Genomic DNA, 20,377 nt, shown 5'->3' with positions numbered 1-20,377 from the left:
TTCAATCTCATCATTATCCGTGCTTTCTACAAAAGTTCTGGTTTTTTCTAAACTCGTTTGGCTGAATTCTGATTTTATTTACACCATTATGAATGAAGAGTCGGATCTGTATCCAACTGGGACAAGATACCTGTATTGGAAACTGAAGTCACGTTCTTCCTGCTTCAGTTCTGGAATAATCACTTTGCATAAATCCTTCCTTTTTATGAAATTTCTGCAATACATAAGCAAGTAGCATCAAATGACTTAAACACCGAGATGTAGCCTCAGATCTACATTTTATTTTTTAACATATTATAAACCATTTAATGTAAACCATAAGGATTTCATATCATTAGTGCCACTAGATGTTATACCTGAATAATGGAAGAGATTAGATGTTAGAGAGTCATATTCAACTTTAATTTTATGGAAATAGATGACAAAAATTCATACTACAATGAAGAGTGTTTCACCTTGAGAACAGTTTCAGATTTTTCCCTAATTGGCAATGAAATTATTAATAACCTGAATCCACTGCCAGAGCTGGCATGTGCTTTGACAAAAATTGACCTGACCACTATCTTTAATGTTAATTAGCACCATTGTTAGTGCTTTCAGCAAATCATAGTGGTCTGAGCAGTGTCATGAGCTGGAGCACCCATGGGTGCTTGCAGAACGGCTGGCACTCGCTATGCCCCATTAACGAACAGCTCAGGACCATCCAGATCTATTTGAATGCTCCTACTTCTTGCATAAGAAAAGTACTGAGCTAATCCTGACAAACTATTTCCCATTTTTATTCTGTCATTTTTAAAGAAGTGTTTAGTGCCAGGAATATTTAGCACTAACCTTTTCCAATGTATTCCAAATGGCAGAGCCCCACACAAAGCCAGTGTTTTCCTGTTAAATACATGGCAAACTTTTACTTACCTTTTTTCCTCTGGCCGGAATTATTTTTCTTTTTTCACTTGAAGAAAAGTCTTTTGTGCTGCTGATGTGGAATTTCTTAATGAAGCTCTGAGGGCATGGTGCGACATGCAAATTGCAGCTTTTAAGGTACTGGAGGGGCAGGGTTAGAAACTACTGAATGGCTGGAAATGCTTTGTGTTAATTCACTTTGCTGCAGGACTGGATCTGGTAGTCAGAACTTTTCTCCTTTACTTACTGTGGTGCCCTTTAATTTTATCGCACTGTGTAGAAGCAGCATCGGGTTTGCTATAGGAAGGGCTTGCATAAGTGGAGATGGAAGCCAAGTTCACAAAATATAGTGTGAACCAAGCAAATTTGGAGCTCAAATTGTGTAAAGGTATTTCTGGAGATGAGAGGCACAGCTGGCATTTTGTTCAGAGTGCGTCGTTTGAGTCCTTGTGTCTTTCAAGAGCTTCGTCAGGGTCTTTGCTTTCTCTTCCTGGTCTTCGGGATAAAGACGAAGGTGTCAGTCTGCATCTATTCACATGCTTCTCTCTCGAAGGATTGTGGATGTATTTTGACCATGTGTGTTCCTTGTGGCTTTGTTCCTTGATTTACTTGTCTCTCAGGAAGAATGACAGTCAGGCGTCTCCTTGTATTTCTTTTCTGCAGTGCTCATGATGGTGCCCCTGCATTGAATGATTTTCTGTATTGCCACTTCTTCATCATTCAAAATTCAAGATTCAGAAGGCCTTGCTTCCAGAACCAAACCAAGGTGCAAGGTCCTGAAATTGGCTCCCCATCACGCTGATGGATGTTTGTCATGTTTGCCAGTTAAGGAACTGTGATTTAGGAAATAAATTCTCCTGGAGGATCTAATAAACTTGATGGATTTATTGAGAAATCAAGTCAACCTGCTTGATGTGCTAATAGCCAAGGAAGTTTCTGTGGACTGCATTTTTGTGATAACTTGGTTTTATTGAGTGGTGATTTACACTGACCGTTGTGGAGGGGATACAGTTTGTGTTGTTCTTTGGATGGGCAGAAGAAGAATGAGGAAGACTTGGAAATCACTCCTAATGCACCTTGTGGTTTGGAATTAATTTTTCAAGCCTGTTTTTTCTGTCTGCAGTATTATCTGATTTTAAATAAGTTTCAGACCAGCATCCTTGCTTAGCAGTACATATCCAAGCTAAGCTCCAGGTCCCTCTGTTTTCAGTGACTTACAGTGAAGCTCCAGTGGCTTAAGTGGATTTATAGTTCACCAAAACCCCAAACCTGCAAACAGTTATATACCTTCTCAGTTTAACACAGATGAAAAATCCCATGACGCCTGGTGTTAGAGTTCCTCATAACAATGAATATAAATTGCACCCCTCTAAAGAAGGCCGTAGCTGACACATTATGCAGACAGCTGCATTCTCCCTAGAGAAGGGAGATTTGCTTGTTTTCTCAGATAAATCAATTGACTTTGCTGGAAGAGTAAACTCAGCAGGAATTGTTCATGTGCATAAAATTAAGCTTTTGCACATTTTACTGTGTGGGGCCTTATTCTGTTCTGAGGTGAAAACTGGACCTCGAAGTTTTGATTTGTTTTCGTTCCTAAATGTCTGACATCATCCTGCCATAACCCAGCAGGTAGGATCACCACTGCTGTGTCCCCCAGACCTCTGTTTCCAGAGGGGAGGGTCCCAGTGATCCTCTCTGGGATTCTTGATGTCTTTTTTCTTTAGACCTAAGCTTTTACCACTTGACCTCAAGTACATAACAGAGATCTTAGTGAAAGTCTCGGAGATGTCTTCAGGACATGATACAGTCCCCTGTCCCGCCTGTATTTACGGTTGGACTCGATGAACTTAAAGGTCTTTTCCAACCTAAATGATTCTGTGATTCTGTATAGGTTCAGACAGACCTAAACCTTACTCCCAGGTATTTGTCTAATTGGTTATTATAATCCAGTGATGGGGATTCAATGCTCTTCCTCAGCAATCCATTCATGTGCTTCACTGTCCTGATTTTTAGATATTTTATTCATGTCTACCCTAAAGCTCCTTTGCTCTCATTTTAGCCACTACTAGCTTTCCCATCCCTATTGAAAACCAAAACTAGTTCAGAAGATGTTGCTTGGAGATAATGTTTCCATTATTTTGAAAAGTTGCTGTCCTCTTTTCCCTAATGTTCTTATCCCTAAACCAAAATAACCCACTTCTCACTTTTTTTTTTTTCTCATAGTTCATGCTTTATGGACACGCGCCTGTTCTGCTCAGCTTTCTAGAAATGCTAGCTGGGTAAGAAGAGACAGTGTCTCTAAGGGCAATTGTATACATGTGAAGAATGTGTGAGGAGGAGCTATAAAATAAGATTTGAATATAATTTCAAGTAACACCAACATAGATTGATGACCATGACTTTTTTTTTTTTATTGAGGTTACTGCAAAAGAAAGCGTACACTGAGCACTAGAAACTGATCTAAATGTAAATCTATTTTCCAGTGCTGTTAATAAGCATCATCACACAATGTATTTGCTATAATTCATGAGTACTTTGACAAAGAAGCATAGGATTAATAGTTTCAGCCGCTAAATTTCTGCTCATTTTCTGCATTGGCAGGAGAGTTCCACTGTGGGTTTGAGGATGGTAACATTTGCCTTTTCACTCAAGATGACACGGACAATTTTGACTGGACAAAACAAAGCACTGCCACTAGAGACACAAAATACACCCCGAACACGGGGCCAAACGCGGATCGGACTGGCTCCAAGGAAGGTAAGCTCCAGCGGTGTGCCCAGTGCCCCGGCAGTTCTGATGCTCCACTGGGGTGAGGGACCTGTCCAGGACAGCCAACTCGGCCAGCTGTGTCATTTTTCTTATCATACCAAGAATAAGCATACTTTGAGGACTTCTAAAAGAAATTGCCAGTGCCGAGGCGTGCGGCTGGTCCCAAAGCACAGCCCACTAACGGTGCCATTAGCCATCTTGTATTGTTTCCATTGTGCCATTTTCAAAGCGATTGCTTTCACGTTACGGTCTAGTGGGGAAATATTCTGGCACATCTTGAAATATTCTTCTGGTTTATGTCATTTAAATTCTAACTTGGACTCTCTCAGACTGTCACAATGAGACTTTTTTTTTTTTTTTTGCCCCATTTTTACTTTGGGTGTTGCTAAAATGTGTAATTTTCAATCTGCTACCTTGGTTAACAGAAGCATGCTGTATTGACTGCAGTGTATATTTGCATTTGAAAAGTCAGACATATTGTGCTGAATTTATCAAGTACTGCAGTAACTCATGATATTTTATTGTATGCCCCCCGCTTGCACTACCAAAGGGGAAAAATATCATACTGCATTGTATTTGCTTGGGTGGATTAAGTGAATCCTATCTCTGTTGTTGGCGCAGTCCAGGATCAGAATAAATTAATATTGTCTTCTTTCAAGAAAGTGAGCTTTCAAATGTGTGATTGACATGGCCAGTTGAAAATGTTCCTTGAAAGGTTTCCGTCAAGATATTTTCCCTTTATTTTACAAGTCCTCCCACTCACTGTTTATAGGAACAAATTCCAACCTTGAGACTGAAGTCTGAACCACATCATAAAGGTTTTTTTCTTTTCTTATGCATATACAATATAACATCGATTTGAAGCTGTTTACGAGTTATGACCTGCTAGCCCTGATTTTACTCTTGGTAGAAAACACATTTTTGAAGCAGTTGTGGAAAACACATGGGCTTAATGCAGAAGAAATATGTCCCAGAAACCATAGTGGTGTCAGATGAATGTGAAAAATGAATCAAGATGCTTGATAGTCCTGGTGTCTTCCTGCATGTGTATGTGTTGGATTTTGAAGACTGCAACCTAACGATTTCCATTTGGACTTCCCCTAGGTTTCTACATGTACATTGAGACGTCACGGCCCAGGCTGGAAGGGGAAAAGGCCAGACTTGTTAGTCCTGTTTTCAGCGTCGCTCCAAAAAATCCTTACGGAGCTACGAACACAGCCTATTGCTTTAGCTTCTACTATCACATGTATGGACAGCACATAGGTGAGAGAAAGCCAATGACCTTGTCTTTTCACTTTGGGAGAAATAGCGGGAGAAATGTCCACTTGTATGAAAGAAAAGCACGAGAGGACTGCCAACACCTGCAAGGGCCACTTGCAACCAAAGCTAGCAAGAGAGGTGCCCGTTAGCATCCTAATTGCTGTAAAACTGTGTTTTCCCCTAAGCAGCACACTAGCAGGAGCCCCTCTTATGGCTGGGACATGTTTTGTGTATGTGTGAGGTTTTGAGCGTGGGAACTTTAGAGTGTGGAAGGAGAAGAAGTAATATTTGCAAGGACTTTGCTGCTGCTGACCCGGTGTTTTGAGTCACTCCTCGCTAGATTCAGGGTCAAGCAATTAGCAGCCGCACTCCCGACGTGCCGGCAGCTGGAGCGGCACAGCCTCTGCGCGATGCAGCGGCACGTGGTTCCTTTGTAAAAGTCATGAACAATTTGCTCACAAGCTGTGGGAGTGTAGGTTTTCAAGGTGTATCTGTAAGTCTGATTTTAGTCACAGCTCTTTCAGCACACACATTTAATTTCTTTGTGTAGTATGAAAAAAAAGGTGTGGGAAAATATAAAAGTATAAATGATAGCCCATTTTTTATAAAACCTGCAAATCCTTGTGGGGTGCTCAGTGCTTACCAGTATGTCAAGAGGCTTTCCAGTGCCAACCTGGCTGTATTTTGATGTATTGGATGACTTGTTGTATTTTTATATATATTTCAAGGGCAAGCACATCCTCACAGTGTGTTCTGGTGGGTGCTTCGGAAAACCTTCACCTGCCCCCAGGCAGAGTTCAGGTTTTAAATAGAGCAGACAAGTTCCCTTAGTTCTTTGTTAGTTGTCTCTGCACTGCGAGCACGTGAGTGCAGCCCCACGTCTAAATCCTCCTGGCTCTGTCTTGCAGCGGGAGCTTGGCTGTTTATCGGAAGGAAGCAATTGAGCCATGCCATGCTTAGTGAAAAAAATATAAACTGCCATACTGTGGTCATACACCAGACTCTTTCTGGTGTATAACAGTGAAGAGCAAAGTTACGCACATAATGGGTCAAAGAGTTTTTCTGGAATACCTTAGGGTTGAGATAAAGTATAAGAGAAACAGCCACCTGAGGCTGACCACTGTCCACAAAACAGTGACCTCTCATCCGTGCAATTTTGTTGTTTTTCCTGGGCTACATTTTGAGCAAGTGTCTGTGTCCTTAGTGTTTTTGCTGAGATCACCCCTTCCTGTTGATGTGTGATTTCTTGAATTGACCTGTATAATGCTGGTTGATGAGGGACCTGACCCACAGGTGAAGGTGGTGACGATGATGATGAGTGATCATAGTTACATAGGATTTATTCATGGCAATGTGGACACCTAGTTGTCAAAACCCAAAATTGCTCAGTATCACTTTTGTTCCTTAATGTTAAAAAAATACAGTTACCATCATTTTAGCTAATGTTCGAAATGATCTACTTTTGTATAGCTTTGTACAAAATTACATATTATTCTGTCTTCAAAGAGCAGAGTGACAGAAAAATAGTAAATTAATAGCATCAGCCATCTGTTCGAATGCACATTCGTACACGTCTACTAAATTCAAAATTTTAATTCCTCATAATGACAAAACGTTATGAAACACATGAGAACGCAACATGCATATGAGAAAGAAATTATGAAATCAGAAAATATATACCATTTGATTCCCTAGATGTGAACTCTGTCACTGAAATTGTTCACACGAGGATAATGAAGAGAAAATAAAAACCTAATGAGTGATGAAATTCTAAGACTTCAGTGATTTAAGCACATGATTATTGTATGAATAGTGGTATTGATAAAGTAACTACTTGAATGAGTTTTTAAAGGTTTGTGGTCTTAGAAATTACTTTGGGTTAGGAAAAGGGTTATTATAACACAATGATTTGCTCAGTTAAATCAAACCTTATCATGACACAGCGTTTCAGATGATGTGTCCTTGTGGTAAGGATGGCCACCAGCCTCCCAGGGTGCAGAGCATGACCAGGAGGTCAATGGAGGGGATCCTGCCTCTCTGCTCAGCACTGGTGAAACACAGCTGGGGTGCTGGGTCCAGGGCTGGGCCCCCCAGTACAGGAGAAACGTGGGCTTACTGGAGGGAGTCCAGCTCAGGGCCACAACAATGACTGGAGCATCTCTTACATGAGGAGAGGCTGAGAGACCTGGGACGGCTCAGCCTGGAGAGGAGAGGGCTCAGGGATATCACATCAATGTACATGAATACCTGAAGGGATTGTAAAGAAGGTGGAGCTCAGAGATGCTCAGGAAGAGGACAGGAGGCAACGGGCACAAACTGAAATGGAGGCAATTCTATTTAAACATAAGAAAAAAATAGTATTTTTTTTTAAACTGTGAAAGCATCAAACACTGGCACCGGTTGCCCTGTGAGGTTGTGGAGTCTCTGTCCTTGGAGATATCCAAAATACAATTGTATGTGGTCCTGGGCAACCTGCTCTAATCTACCCTGCTTTGAGCAGGGGTGTGGATGGGATGATCTCCAGAGGTGCCTCCAACCTCAACAATTCTGTGATTCTGTGTGAAATATTTAATTGGCAATATTTTTTCCAGAAGAGTTCCATTTTGTTAAGGATTAATCCCCTGTGGATAATTCTAAATCTTATTGCTAAACCAGACTGACTTTTATCACAAGCTGTTAGAAGCCTTGACCCTTCACCGCTGTTCCAGAATTTGCAGGCAACATATTGAAGATGCTTCTTATCCCCATTTGGGAATGAGCGCTGCCAGTCGGGGCAGCTATCGGCTGTAGTACGTGCTGCCAGCTCATTGATTTCTTCACAAGAGCAGGATAGGAGCTGCTAACTGAGACCTCGGTACGATCTCCATGCTGAAGGATATCTCTTTTGAATAACCGTGAGCTGCTGATTCTTGACCTGACTTCATTGAAAACTGGAAGCATCTTGCAGGGAAATTTGGCTCAAATAAATTCCAACCTGTTCTTTCCTTGGACCTGGGGACAATGTGTTCAGGGAAGACACATGGCCATGAACCTTTGATTTTTCATCCAAAGTGCTGCAGCATTGTTCAGCAGACAGTGGTGCTGCAAGTCAGCATTTACGCTAGGTTGCTTTATTCTCCCTAGTTATCAGTACCCATAAGATTTCCAAGTGGTATTAGGTTTCTTATTCCCATGACTCAGGGGCAAAGCACTTTGTTTCCAGAACAGTTTCAGTGCTCATCAAAATGTTTCTGCATTTCCAACAAGATTTTGAAGGATCCCTGATAAAATGGGTAATCATCCTGGAATGATGCTCTCTTGCTGGTGTGGACTGCTCTTGGAGGCTTAGGGGAAAAGATACTTCATCCTCCATTCTTAAAAATGAGTGACCCTGGTGACATCAATTTGAGAACATGGCTGTAGCACTATATTGAAACCAAACAGTCTACCAGTTTATCCAGCTCAGCTTCTGTGCCTGCTGTTCAGGTCTTCGGTGTCTCTGGAGAAGAGGCTGAAAATTTCCATAGCGATAAGGAGAGGTGCTTGGGAGTCTTTGCAGAGAGCGGAGCACAGATCTGAGATTAGCACTTACGCTGTAGCACAGCTCTGACGAGATAAACAGGGACCTACATGCCATGCCGTGGCAGTTAGATTCTGAAAGATAAAGTGTTTCGTTACCTGAAATAGATGGCTCTTACTTACAAATCAGATTGTAATTCCTGACAGATCACACAGAGCCAACCCTGAGAGTGCTGGCTGCCAGAGAAACTGCATGTGCTTCGCTCCACACCCTTCAAAAGGAGAAGGCAGATTATCCCTAAAGCATAAGAGAAATAGAAGTTCCCATTACTTGATTTGCAGGAAACAATAAGCCATTGTTGGGGAGGAAGAAAATGAAGAGTCTCTGTCCTTATTGTGTCTCAACGTTGAGACAGAAAGAGGTTATAGTTCCATTATAGCTGTCACCATCTTTTAAAACAATCTATATTTCCGATTTTTCCATCTACACCCCAAAATGGGGCATTTCTAATTGCTACTCCAAGACCAGTAATTTTTCTTGTCATTAGAGAGCCATCACAAAACAAAAAGTGGAAGCCAAACATGCTGTCAGAGCACACTGTGAAAGCTTTTTTGTTTGCACGGCGATGAGCGCTCGAAGCGTCACCCCAGTGTTGCAGCTGGCGACGTCTCCAGCGCACCCTACACTCTCTTGGCAGGATAGAAACTGTCAGAAAATAAACTTTACTCCTTAATTCACAGTTGTTACTCCTGCCCACTGTTTCTGTCTCCTACTCAAGAGTCACCTCATTGCCCATTTGTCTGGAGTTTGGAATAGTTTGAAATCTTCGGGTGAATTCCTGAGGCACACGCAGCAGTGTGAACCCTACAGCCAACCCATCCTCCCCCACAGCATCAGCTTTGTGACGGTCATGTAACCTTTCCAAAAACTTTACTGGCAGAATTTCAAGGATAAGCATCTGTTGCAGGTGTCATAAGTTAAGTTTTCAGCGATGTTTCGGGCAGGTGTGTGTGTATCTGGCAAGGAGGGACAGGCAGGTACATCCACAGTAACCAACATGCTGGGCAATGACTGAGCATATCTGGTACAGTAAGGGTATTTTGTATTTTAAGTAAGACTGCTATAATTCTACTATTAATTGAAGAAAATACATGCCACAGAGATGCTGAGTGTGCTATGAACAATCTTAAATCTCTGTTACCTCAACAGTGATGGAGTTACATGCTATTCATACCTAAATTATTCAGTTATTCCAAACAGCCCTGCAGCATTGGCTGTATCAACCTGCACAAACGGGTGAAATAATTAGCCAGCTATTCATCCCTTGCTTGATACAGGCATTGCTTTTTGTCTTTTTGAAAAATAACATTATATATAACTCTGTTTTATAACTTTAGGTAGTCTCGTCTAAGACCCTGCCTTTTTTCAGACCATAGACTCAGCACAGTTGTTGAAAAAAGTCTTGGAGAGAAGCAAAGAAAGGGAGGGAGAACTCTTGTAGGTGACTCATACAAACCTTGCCCGAGAGCTTCTGTGGCTGTTCGGAAGCGGGCTGAGGCTGAGCAGCCCCGCACAGCCCTGCGACATCCTACCGGGCTGGGCTGCAGGGCTGCTCTGCGGAACCCTCCTGGGCATTTCCCTTCTTGCAAGCCCTTTCTGTTTCAGGTCTTTTTGTTTTGCCCAGTAGCATGAGTGTAGACAGAGACAGAACGTCCCCGTTAGAAGCCGTGAGTCCTTTGTGCTGTTTCCGCACCCGTCCCAGCATTTGAAAACTGAAATGCTGCGGTGGGGGGCAGGTGGGAGACACGGTGCTGCCCAGTCGCTCCGGCGAGCATCGCTTCCCCCACCTCCTTCAAGGAAGATGTATGGCCTCATTCTGGGCACCCTGGTGAAAGAGCCGTGATGAGAATATTTGCTGCTCCATTACACATTTAGCCTTATGTTTTTCAAGGCACTGAGTTTTGCTGTCGCTAGAAATAAGAACTTTTTATTAGCAGGAGCTGAGTCACTGTGCAGCTGCCTCAGATATGAGAGCTTTCATTGCAAATATAATTTGTATGAGCTTCCCAGCTGCCATTCCAGACTCCCTGAAAAAAGTGGTCTTGTGTGGACTTGACTGTCTGAACTTTCTCGAATGAAGGCAAATGCAACGATTTGCACAGTACAAAGAGACACCGCTGCCCCACACATCTGCAGGTAACAGCGGTGGGCAAGAAGGAACAAAATCTCCAAACTATCTGAATTACTAAACCCTGCTAAAGGAAGTTGACACATTTGCTGTTCCTTGGTGCACCACGACAGTCTGCTTTCTGTTCGTGGTCTGAGGCAGGGAGGTTAAAGGGAGAGAAGGGCTGCCGAATGCCGACGGTCTGGTACCTGTTGCAAGTAATGTCTGTGCTGGAACCAGTAACTTAATGGTTGTTGGTGGGGAAAGACCCAGGGCTGCAGGGTTTTTCTCCCCAATGAGAGACAACTTTTCCCAGGTTATTTGAACTTAGAAGATTATGTCCTTCGAAGATGCTCCTCAGTGGTGGTAAGGGCATCACACCTGTTTCTGAGGTAGATTTGCTTCGTTAGAAGTTGGGCTGTCTTTATAAGCAAGAGCTAAGCATAAGGCGAGCGAGTGACTTATCCTTGGATAAGGAGGTTATAAATGCCTCGTTTGTATTAAAACATAGAAAACTCCTTTTTGCCCATCTCACCCTGGGAAGCCTGGCGTCCTTCCCGAGCTGCTGGGAGCAGTGGGTGCAGCTGCCTGCCCGCCACGGGGGAGCACGGTCCCTGCGCGCTCAGCTTGCCTCTGCTGTGAATTCACAGCACCACGGTGTTCCCAAGGTTAAAAGTTTTTGAATTTGTGACAAGAAGCTCCCCACATCCACTCAGACCTAGCAGAGGCCAATGCAAAATGGGAAGGGGGGTGAGCAGGGGACTGCTGCTGTACCCAGCCCAGCAACTCTGCTCCGTCAGAGAGCCTAACCAATTCCAGTTCTCCACCTCTCTTCTAGGAAGCTTGAACGTTTACCTGCGGTTGAAAGGCCAGACCGCGATAGAGAACCCGTTGTGGTCTTCAAGTGGAAATAAGGGACAGCACTGGAACCAAGCCCGCGTTAATATAAACCCCCCGACTTCATTTCAGGTAATGGCTTGTGCATGGCTTCACGGTACACAAGCACTGCACACCGGGAGCGGGAGTACTCGGTTTGCTGTGGAAGGGGCTTGTGTACTCTGATCCTTTCCTTCTGACACGGGATTGCAACAGCTTTGTTTCAGCTCTGAAAGCTGCTTTATGGACAGATAATTGCTTTCCTTGCTTTAAGTAGGTGAGCACCGTAGAGCTTAATAATGCACACTTTAATGGCAGGACAGCAGCTATTTGCTTGAAGACAAAATGTCTTTCAGTTTTCAGAAGATGCTAGTTGTTGATATAAAAAGAGGGGGTTTTTTTAATTATTTCAGATTAGCAACTGGAATACAAAATTACTTCCTGTGAAAAAAATGCTAGGGTCCATGGTACAGTGCCTGTGTTAGAGATCTCTTGAGATACATGCATTTTCTGCAGAAAAAGGAATGATCTCTGAGTCTCTGCTGAAAGGTACCAAAGCAGCAGCGCTGCCTGCCTGGAGCTCCTGGTACGGCAGAGCTGCACGCCTCAGTCACTCGGCATATGCAAGTTATGATAGGTTTTCACGCATTTCATTTTTGGTTTGACAGCGAGATGCTGATAGACTATTATGGGCAGTTCTCATTCACGCTGCGAGCTGTTTCTAACTGCCACAGACCCAAAAAGGCAGCTGCCGTGAGCAAGCCCTCGTGTGTTTGAGGCTGGGAGTATCGTCCTGGAAGACGGGAGTCACAAGCTGTGCCCTGCGGTGCAATGATCTCCAGGCTCCTCCGTCTCCTCTCTGTAACCTCCGAGTACCCTGGGGGAGATAATGGCTTTTGGGAAAAACAGCCATTCAGTGCAAGTCGAAACTGCTATATTAAACATGCAGGTTGGGATTCACTTCATGGGCAACCATAGATCCTGACCCTTTGGGTTTGTTTCCATGTGCAAGAGGCGATGATGGAAGAGAAATGAATTGACGTACGTGATCACAGAAGCACTGCATGGGGGGAAATTAGAGGAAAATTGAAGGAGAGGGATATGCGAAGTACAGAGTGATGTGACGTTTGAGTTGAACACAGTGGCAGAATTGAGGAGGAAGAGTGCGGAGAAGAGAGATACGAGTGTTGAAGTACACTCAGAGCATGGAGCCAAGTACGAGGGAGCTGATCATAGTGGGTGAGATTTGCTTTGGGGAAATCAGCATAAATCTGAGAAGTCTAAACAGTGAAGGAGAGAAAAATGATTTAGTATCTGACTATAATAAATGGACTGGTAAAGGGAAAGAAGAGATAGCTGGGGAAGCTGAAACCAGAGTGCTCGCAGTTGTGTCCGAGAGGGATTCCTGAGATCTGGGACAGGCTTTAGCAGAAGTGGGGGAAGGATGAGGACATCAGCTCTGAGCAGAGGGATGCAAAGGGTTTGGCACCAGCAATGAAGAGGAGTGGAGGAGGGTGATGGGATCACCTCATCAGCGTGGGGAGGAAGGCATGGCTTTGGGTGGAAGGACAAGCTGGGGTGTCTGCCTACCAGGGGCTGAGGCTTCAGCAGAGCAGCCAGAGGCCACAGCTCCCCGTACCCAGGTTGCTGCTTTCACCGTGGAGTCTGAGCATCAGCCCTTGCACGAGGCCCCGTTGCTTGCAGAAGAGTTACAGGGGTCACTTCTGCTACTGGTGCACCTCAGCTCCCATCGCCTTGAAACCATATTCACTGGTGCCGCTAGCTGGTACGCGAAATGGAACCTCCTCTACGTGGCTGTTTGTCACCTTTTACATTGTTGTGTTTAAAGGCTTCAGCATAAAATGAATGTAAAGCAGTGAAGCTCTGCACAAATATAACAAATAAATATCAGAGTGGTTGGAACCTTAAATTACTTTCTTAGCAGCTCTTGCATCAAGCAAACTTTATTTTCCATTTAGGAGCCTAAGTAGGAAAGAATATAAACCTCCCAGTTAAATTTAAGGAGAGTGAATTGAAGTGAATCTTTGCAGTAAAACAGTACCCTGGCACAGAAATTAAAACTTTTTATAGGTTAATTTATATGGGTAAATGTGCAGCCCAGATTTGTTTTATACCTTCCCAGTCCCTGCGATATATAACAAAGCTTCTGTCGTGAAGAACTGAGAGGGTTACAGTGCTTTGAATCAGAAAAAGCATTGCATAAAAGCTATCTCAGGAAGATATTCACTTATTACATATTTTAAAGAATAGACACAAAAATAGAAAGTGTGTGGACTTATACGTTGCATGCTGGCATCTAGGAAGGTGTCTGTTTTACTTCAGATTTGAGCAGGAGCACTGCCACCGCCTTCAGCTACACTTTCTTCGACACCCTTCTTGTGTCAAAGACATTTTTCTGCCAAAGAGGGTTTTTTTGCATTGAGGAACTGGTCTGCCCTTAAGTAAATGACCCTGCCAGACCGCTGAGATGTTCAGCCCCTTCCAGCCAGTGTAAGGGGCTTACAGCCTTGCCATCACGCTGTCTGGCTGGGAACACTCACGAGGCTCTTCCCTGCTTGTTAGGAGACTGGCCAGGAAGGTAAAATCTGTCTGAAATCCTGTTGAAGAAGCACAAGCTGAATCCCCTGGAGACACTCGGGATAACTCTGGGGGCACTATCGGGGCTTATTTCTGTTTCCCCTGTTAAGAGAGAGCAGAGTGGCCTTTGCTGTACGCGTAAGCCCCTCTATTCTTCAGCGAAATGCAGTATTTTGAACAACGGCTATCTAAAGTCACGGACATGTACATAATAGGTTTTGCAGGATACTGATAGGGGATTCTGATCATCTGGCACCTCCTGCAAATAGCTGCGGACTGCAGGCTGGATGGTGCTCCGTGCCTTGCCAACACTCATCTGCGGTGATTTGTTCTGAGCGTGTGGCCAAGCTGGCTAATAGCAACCCATCTCTGAGGCCCATGAAACGCACTGCCAAACGCAGATTTTAATTAAATGCTGGCCGTTGTATTTGTATAGAGTCCTTTTGTCTGGAAACAGTGTTTTTCATAAGGAAAGATTTGACTTTAAACTCCATTGACTGGTTATATGCCTGCTGCCAAGGAGCAGGAGGGCAAGCTGTACTTTGGGGAGAAGAGAAGACACTTTCCTCTCGAGCTGAATACTTCCCATCATCAGAGGGAGAGTTGAAAAATTGTCACAGGGATAATTACTTGAGCCACTGTTTTCAGACAACAGGGTAAATTATGGAAAAACTTACTGTTTTCCCAATTACAGTTCCCTGTTGCATTAATATCCACCTTGTTATAGTAATTAACCTACAGCGTCGCACTTCAATAAAATACCAGCGGAGTCTCCAGCTCCAAGTGCACAGTTTTCACGTTTATTTAGTGTTCCCAGCGCAGACCTTGCTGCCTGGCTTAGGACGCAACGGGCAGGCTGTAAATACATGCCTTATATTGCCAGCTTACCGCTCCAGGGTCAGGCATCTCTGGGGATGCTCAGCTTAGCAACCAGACGAGATGTGTCTGTGGCCAAGGTTGAGGGACGTGCCCTCCGCGGAAAGGCAGGGCGGAGAATCGCCCGTGCGGTGGCATCGCACGCCGTGGTGATACGGTCCTTGGGTGATACGCATCCAGCTGGACTAGCTACTGGAGCCCTGTGATTTACAGGGTCAGCTTCCACTGCCCTGAGTGTTTACTCATCGTTTATAATGAAAGGTATTCGTTTCAAGTGAGCAGCTCTGGCTGAACTGTATTAATGAGCAAAGAAATGTCAGAAGCTGCCCGGAGAAGAGGCTCGGATCTGTGTCCTGCTGAAATCAGTGACAACGGAGAGAGGCCATCAAGTGCCCCAGACATCTCCCCGATGCAGTTAGATCATTATGAAGTGTAATTTAAGTATTTTGCTTCAGATGGAATTAATTTTTTTTTTCACATTGACTCTACCCCCAAGAGTTAATGTCTCCATTAGTGCCACAGCGCACCCTTATAAAATTCATTGAATTTCATGCATATATTGTTGCAGATTAAAGTTAAAAAACTTGTCATCTAAGTTAACCAAAAATATTTCAAAGGACTGGGGGGGGGGGGGGGGAGGAAAAGGAGAGATAACTGTGCAAATAGTGCTGCTTGGGAAATATATTCCTTACATAATTCCTTCATCTCTTTTGAAAGGCTTTGAAGTTTTCTAGTGAATAAATTTCTCGCAACGCAGAATGAGTCCACTCTTCTGCAAAGGTAATTAAGCAGCAGTATGGCAGGACAGCACCACGTCGGGTTTGGGAAGGAGAGCAGATGGCTTTGTTTCTTTAGTACAATGGTAATCCATGGCTAAGAATGAACATATTACGGCAAATAATATTACTGACCTTGCAACAAGCCACCCGTCTCCATACAGGCACCATTCCCTTTCCCAGCTGTGGCAGTTAGGTTTTCAGGCTAGGAATATTCAGCAGAAAGGGATTAATAGGACTGTGAAATCACAGGCATCCATTTAGCAGAGGTTAAAGCCTTAAAGAGGAAGAAAATCCCTATTCTGACCCTCTCTGTGATAAAACACATCACAGTGTCCTTTGATAAATATAAAACCATTCCTAGATGGTATCAAAGCTTCTGGACATAATGATGAGCCACGAAAAGGAGCAGGAGAGAAGTGGGGCTGTCACTGTCATCAATTGCTGCTGTGGCAGGAGGTCCATGAGGTTAAAATCCACCAAGGTGATCGCAGGAGAGCACTGTGGCACCTCAGGGGATCCGAATCAAAGGTAGTCCCTTCCTGAACCCTGGAGATAAATACAGCTTTGTGCTATGAGTGAAGGGACACCAACCCAGCTCCTGAGAGGTTTCTCCCAAGCTTTCATGGGCCAGGGGAAGGTTGGAGGGGGGCAGCTCCCATCCTTCTCCCACCTGCAGGGAAGTGCCACCGAGGTGCAGAGGGAGCCCAGTGGGGGAGATGGGGTGGGAGGGACTGGTGGGGCCACCTCGGAGAGCCAGAAACCTCCTTTTACTGTGGAGTTTTTCTGGCTCCTGTGTGTTCTCATGTGCTCAAGTGGATGCTCAGTCCTCCAGCACCTTACAGATGCTGTTCTTCAAGCCGTGCCTCTGCCGTTTGCTTCAGGTGGCAGGAGTTTCTGGGGAAAACACCCCAAACTCTTGAAAACTTTTCCTCCATTTAGTCCTGCTCTTTGATCCAGGAGTATCGTACTTACATAAATACGCATGTTGCAGTTAGCATAGTGGCAAAGCTGACCTGGACACACCAGGTAGACAACTAGGCAGACGACTAGCAGGTCTGCTATTTTTCAGCTCATTCTGAAGTGTAAAAGCCTCCATGGCTCACGCATCATCTGCGTTCACCTTACCATTACGTGTGAACTCAGTTGCGTTAAAGTGTTTGTAAATTATTCCAAGCCCATCGATGTGGTTTAATGCTGTACATAATGCAGCTGAATGTTTTCCATTCGTCACCCTCTAATCTGCTTGTTCTTTATTTTTTCGCAGCTCATATTTGAAGGGATCCGGGGCCCTGGCATCGAAGGTGATATTGCTATTGATGATGTATCAATTGTGGAAGGAGAGTGTATGAAATCAGACCAACCAGCCAACAGTAAGTGGCTCTTCCACACATGAGGGAGAGCAAATTGCTTCTTGTAGTTATAAATTTGAGATACCTTCTAAAATGGATTTTCTCCAGGAGAACAATATATTGTTCGGTTCAGTTGGAGAGGCTTAAAGTGAAACGTTTTTCCTTGGAAGCAAGCTCTGGAGTCAAAGTGTCTTTGTCCAGATAGGAAGATGCTGGTTTAGCAGAGAAGCAAGCGAAAGGCCGATGGGCGTTAGGCAGAGGCGAGAGCGGTGGGCTGCACTGCCCGGGGGGGCTGGGCCGGGCAGCTCTGGTTCGAGATGTGCAGACAGGTAAAGGGACATCAAGAAAATATTCAGTGCGCCCAAACAATATGAAATTAATGAATAGCAGTGTTGCGATCCCCTGTGGACCTTGTTCCATCGCTCCACCCCCATGTGTACATTGGAATCAGACCTTAGCTCCACAGCCAGGTGGTATTTTATCCCAAAGCCTCCTGACCCATTCGTTTGGCGAGGACTAGTCTCGTCCCCTCTTTGTAGGAGGTGACCTTGCGGAGCGTTGTCCCTGCAGGGAGGGGGGTGGCACTCGGTGTGACGAGGGGAGGCAGTCCAGGTGAGCACCGTCCCGCTGTCCTCCCCGGCTGCATGTGCAGGACAGAGCCCTTTATCTTCTGAGCCGTGTAGCGATGCTGACTGTGTCTGGGCAGCTCTTTAATTCTACCTTTTTCCCCCCCCTTTTTGTAGATTTACGATCAGGTGCTGTTGGGACATTAGCGCATATACGACTTATCCCAGTTATCATCCTCATGTCTGTCTTAAGTCATCAGAGGTGACCTTATCCTGGCAGAGGCTACAAAAGATTCACCAGGCACTGGCATGAAGAAAGAGTCTTTGTAAAATGGACATTTAAAAACAAACTACCAAAGATTCCTCCACTGACTGACTCAAAAGTTAAATAAATACGTAAATAAATAAAAAAAATAATTAAAAAGCACTGGGGACATAAAAGGCATCACGGGAGTGTAACTCACTATGAACCACGTGTGAGAACGAGATCTGGCCTAAGTAAGGAAGAGACCTTCAGGTGCTTTTGTGGTCAATAATGAATACAGCATCATCTGGTTGAACTCTCGGAAAAGAGCTATAGAAACCCTTGTCAAAGCACAAAGTCATGGCTGGTTTTGTTTCAAATGAATAGTTTGCTTGTTACCATGGAAACCTAATGGCCTGCCAAAAAAAAAAAAAAAAAAGGAGTGAGAGAGGAAATAAAAACAAAAACAGAAAGAGAAAGAGCAACACCTCACTGTAAACAGGGTATGTGAAGAGCTGGCATTCATTTTCCCTTCAAGAAGGTTTTTAGTATAGAGTTAAATAATTGTAGGCCCTTTCTACTTTGGCTGTCACCTCCCCTAGAAAATAACCCTAAATCAGAGCTGTTTTAAGACATTTATGTTTCATTTCTCATGGCTATGCTTGATAACTGTATGCTGTCTCCTTTTGCATGCATTACTATCCAGGATGTGCGACCTGGGCTTACATATTACACAGGCTTATCGGAGTTTGCTTGCGGCCACTCGAACACCCCTCTCCCCTCCCCAACTAAGTCATCTGTTCTAATGAAGTGAAGAAACCAAACCACCATCTTTTATAAATTGCCATGGAAACCAAGTGCCTTCAATGAAACAAGCCTGATTTAAAAAAAAAATAAAATAAAATAAAAAAATAAAATAATAATAATAATTTCAACACAGAAGCTTGCACTGCTAAAATGTGGTTTGTGCAAACTATTTTCTAAACAAGCTACGGAGCCTGGGTGTGCAGACTGCAGGCAAGGAGACGAAGCCGCTTCTGGAGATGGACGGACCTAAGCTGCTGCGTAAGCCCTTTCGGATGCGATATTTGTTGTTTAACCTTCCAGACAGCCATGGCCTTTCAGCTTATTATCCATTAGAAAATAGCTTCCGTTGGTCCTGGAAATGGGAGCAGCACTCTTTTCTTTTTTTTTTGTTGTTGTTGTTGGTTTTCTTCAGGTTATCAAGTGGGTCAACCAGAGGAAAAGGTTGTTAAGATACACTTAGCGCAGAAGGTGGTAAAACACGGGAGTGATTTTTCTTACTCTAACCTCCATTCGCAAGGCAGTCGGCCCCAGCGTTAGCAGGACGGGGAGGCGTGCGTGGGGGACGGCGGTGCGTACCGAGACACCGAGCAAACCGCAGAGCTCTCTGCAAACCTGGCGCCAGCGAAGCACCCAGGGTGCCGTGCCTCTGCCCTGGAGCCAGACTCTGTGCAGATCGCGAAAGATTATTTTGTTATTGTAGCGAAATTTTAAAAAAAAAAAAAAAAAAAAATCCACTTTTACAACAAAAAAAAATAAATAATAAAAGCTGTACAAATGGTTTTGAGCTACCCAAACACATACTGTTAGCCAGCCGGTTTTCCACTGCATTGTAAAGTTCCCTTACAGTTGGTTATGACAATTTGAAGACCTTTTTCCTTAAATTATCTCAGCTTTTAACTTCCTTTCAAAAAAAAAAAAAAAAAAAGACTTTTGTCTAAAGAAGAGTATTATTATAATTATTATAATTATTATTATTATTATTATTCTGTGTTCTCTCAACACCCTAGGATTAAAAAAAACTGATATGCAAGTAATTGGAGTACAAACATGAAAACAAACAAACAAAAGAGTATAATATTTGCAAATATGAGTATAAAAAGCACAACGAGATGCAGTAAAACAATGACAAGGCTTGATTTTTTTTTTATTCTGTAGAGAAATGTTTGTGCAAATTCAGTAATTCAACTGAAGAGATAATTTTACAGCTATGTTCAATAAAGCCTCTTTCCAGGTAAGGTATGCCAAGTGGTACGTGTGTTTGTTGAGCAATGTGCCCGTGTGCCCTGGATGGGTGCAATGGGATGGCTTGGTCTTAACCCTGATAAACTGGTGTTGTCTGAAGATATAATGGTCCATACTGGTGATGCACGGGGGCTGGAGCTTTCCCAGGATGCTGTCGGCTCCCTGATTTGTAGGCAGTCCCCCCCGCACCGTGGCTGGAAGGCTGCGTGGAAGATGGTGGGAGCTCTGAGTCTGGATGGACCGAGGGGGTTTGATACCCTTAAAAAAAAAAAAAAACAAACCAACAACAAATTTCCCACTGGCAAGCACTGGATTTTAATTGTGGCCGGAGAACCAGGTCAGGTTATGGTGAGACCCTGATGCAGATTTTTGCTTAGGAGGTTGGTGTGTCTCGTAATTCAGGATTTGTGGAAATCAAACCTTCACCTGCATCCTCCAGCTGATC

At 44.0% G+C, this 20,377-nt stretch overlaps 1 protein-coding gene across 1 annotated transcript in view; it reads left to right on the top strand.

Moving 5' to 3' along the window:
• The window catches only part of MDGA2 (MAM domain containing glycosylphosphatidylinositol anchor 2), a 383,424-nt gene extending 364,615 nt beyond the window's left edge, over positions 1 to 18,809 (top strand). The window contains exons 13-17 of the mRNA XM_075753135.1: positions 3,502 to 3,657; positions 4,774 to 4,932; positions 11,434 to 11,564; positions 16,989 to 17,094; positions 17,817 to 18,809. Coding sequence (XP_075609250.1) covers positions 3,502 to 3,657; positions 4,774 to 4,932; positions 11,434 to 11,564; positions 16,989 to 17,094; positions 17,817 to 17,905 — 641 coding nt within the window. The 3' untranslated portion in view covers positions 17,906 to 18,809. The remainder of the gene's footprint in view (positions 1 to 3,501; positions 3,658 to 4,773; positions 4,933 to 11,433; positions 11,565 to 16,988; positions 17,095 to 17,816) is intronic.
• The last annotated feature ends 1,568 nt before the right edge of the window (positions 18,810 to 20,377 follow it).

This window comes from Balearica regulorum, chromosome 5 (genome assembly GCF_011004875.1).
Source record: "Balearica regulorum gibbericeps isolate bBalReg1 chromosome 5, bBalReg1.pri, whole genome shotgun sequence".
Lineage (NCBI taxonomy): Eukaryota > Metazoa > Chordata > Aves > Gruiformes > Gruidae > Balearica > Balearica regulorum.
This window is presented reverse-complemented; position numbering and strand designations above follow the sequence as displayed.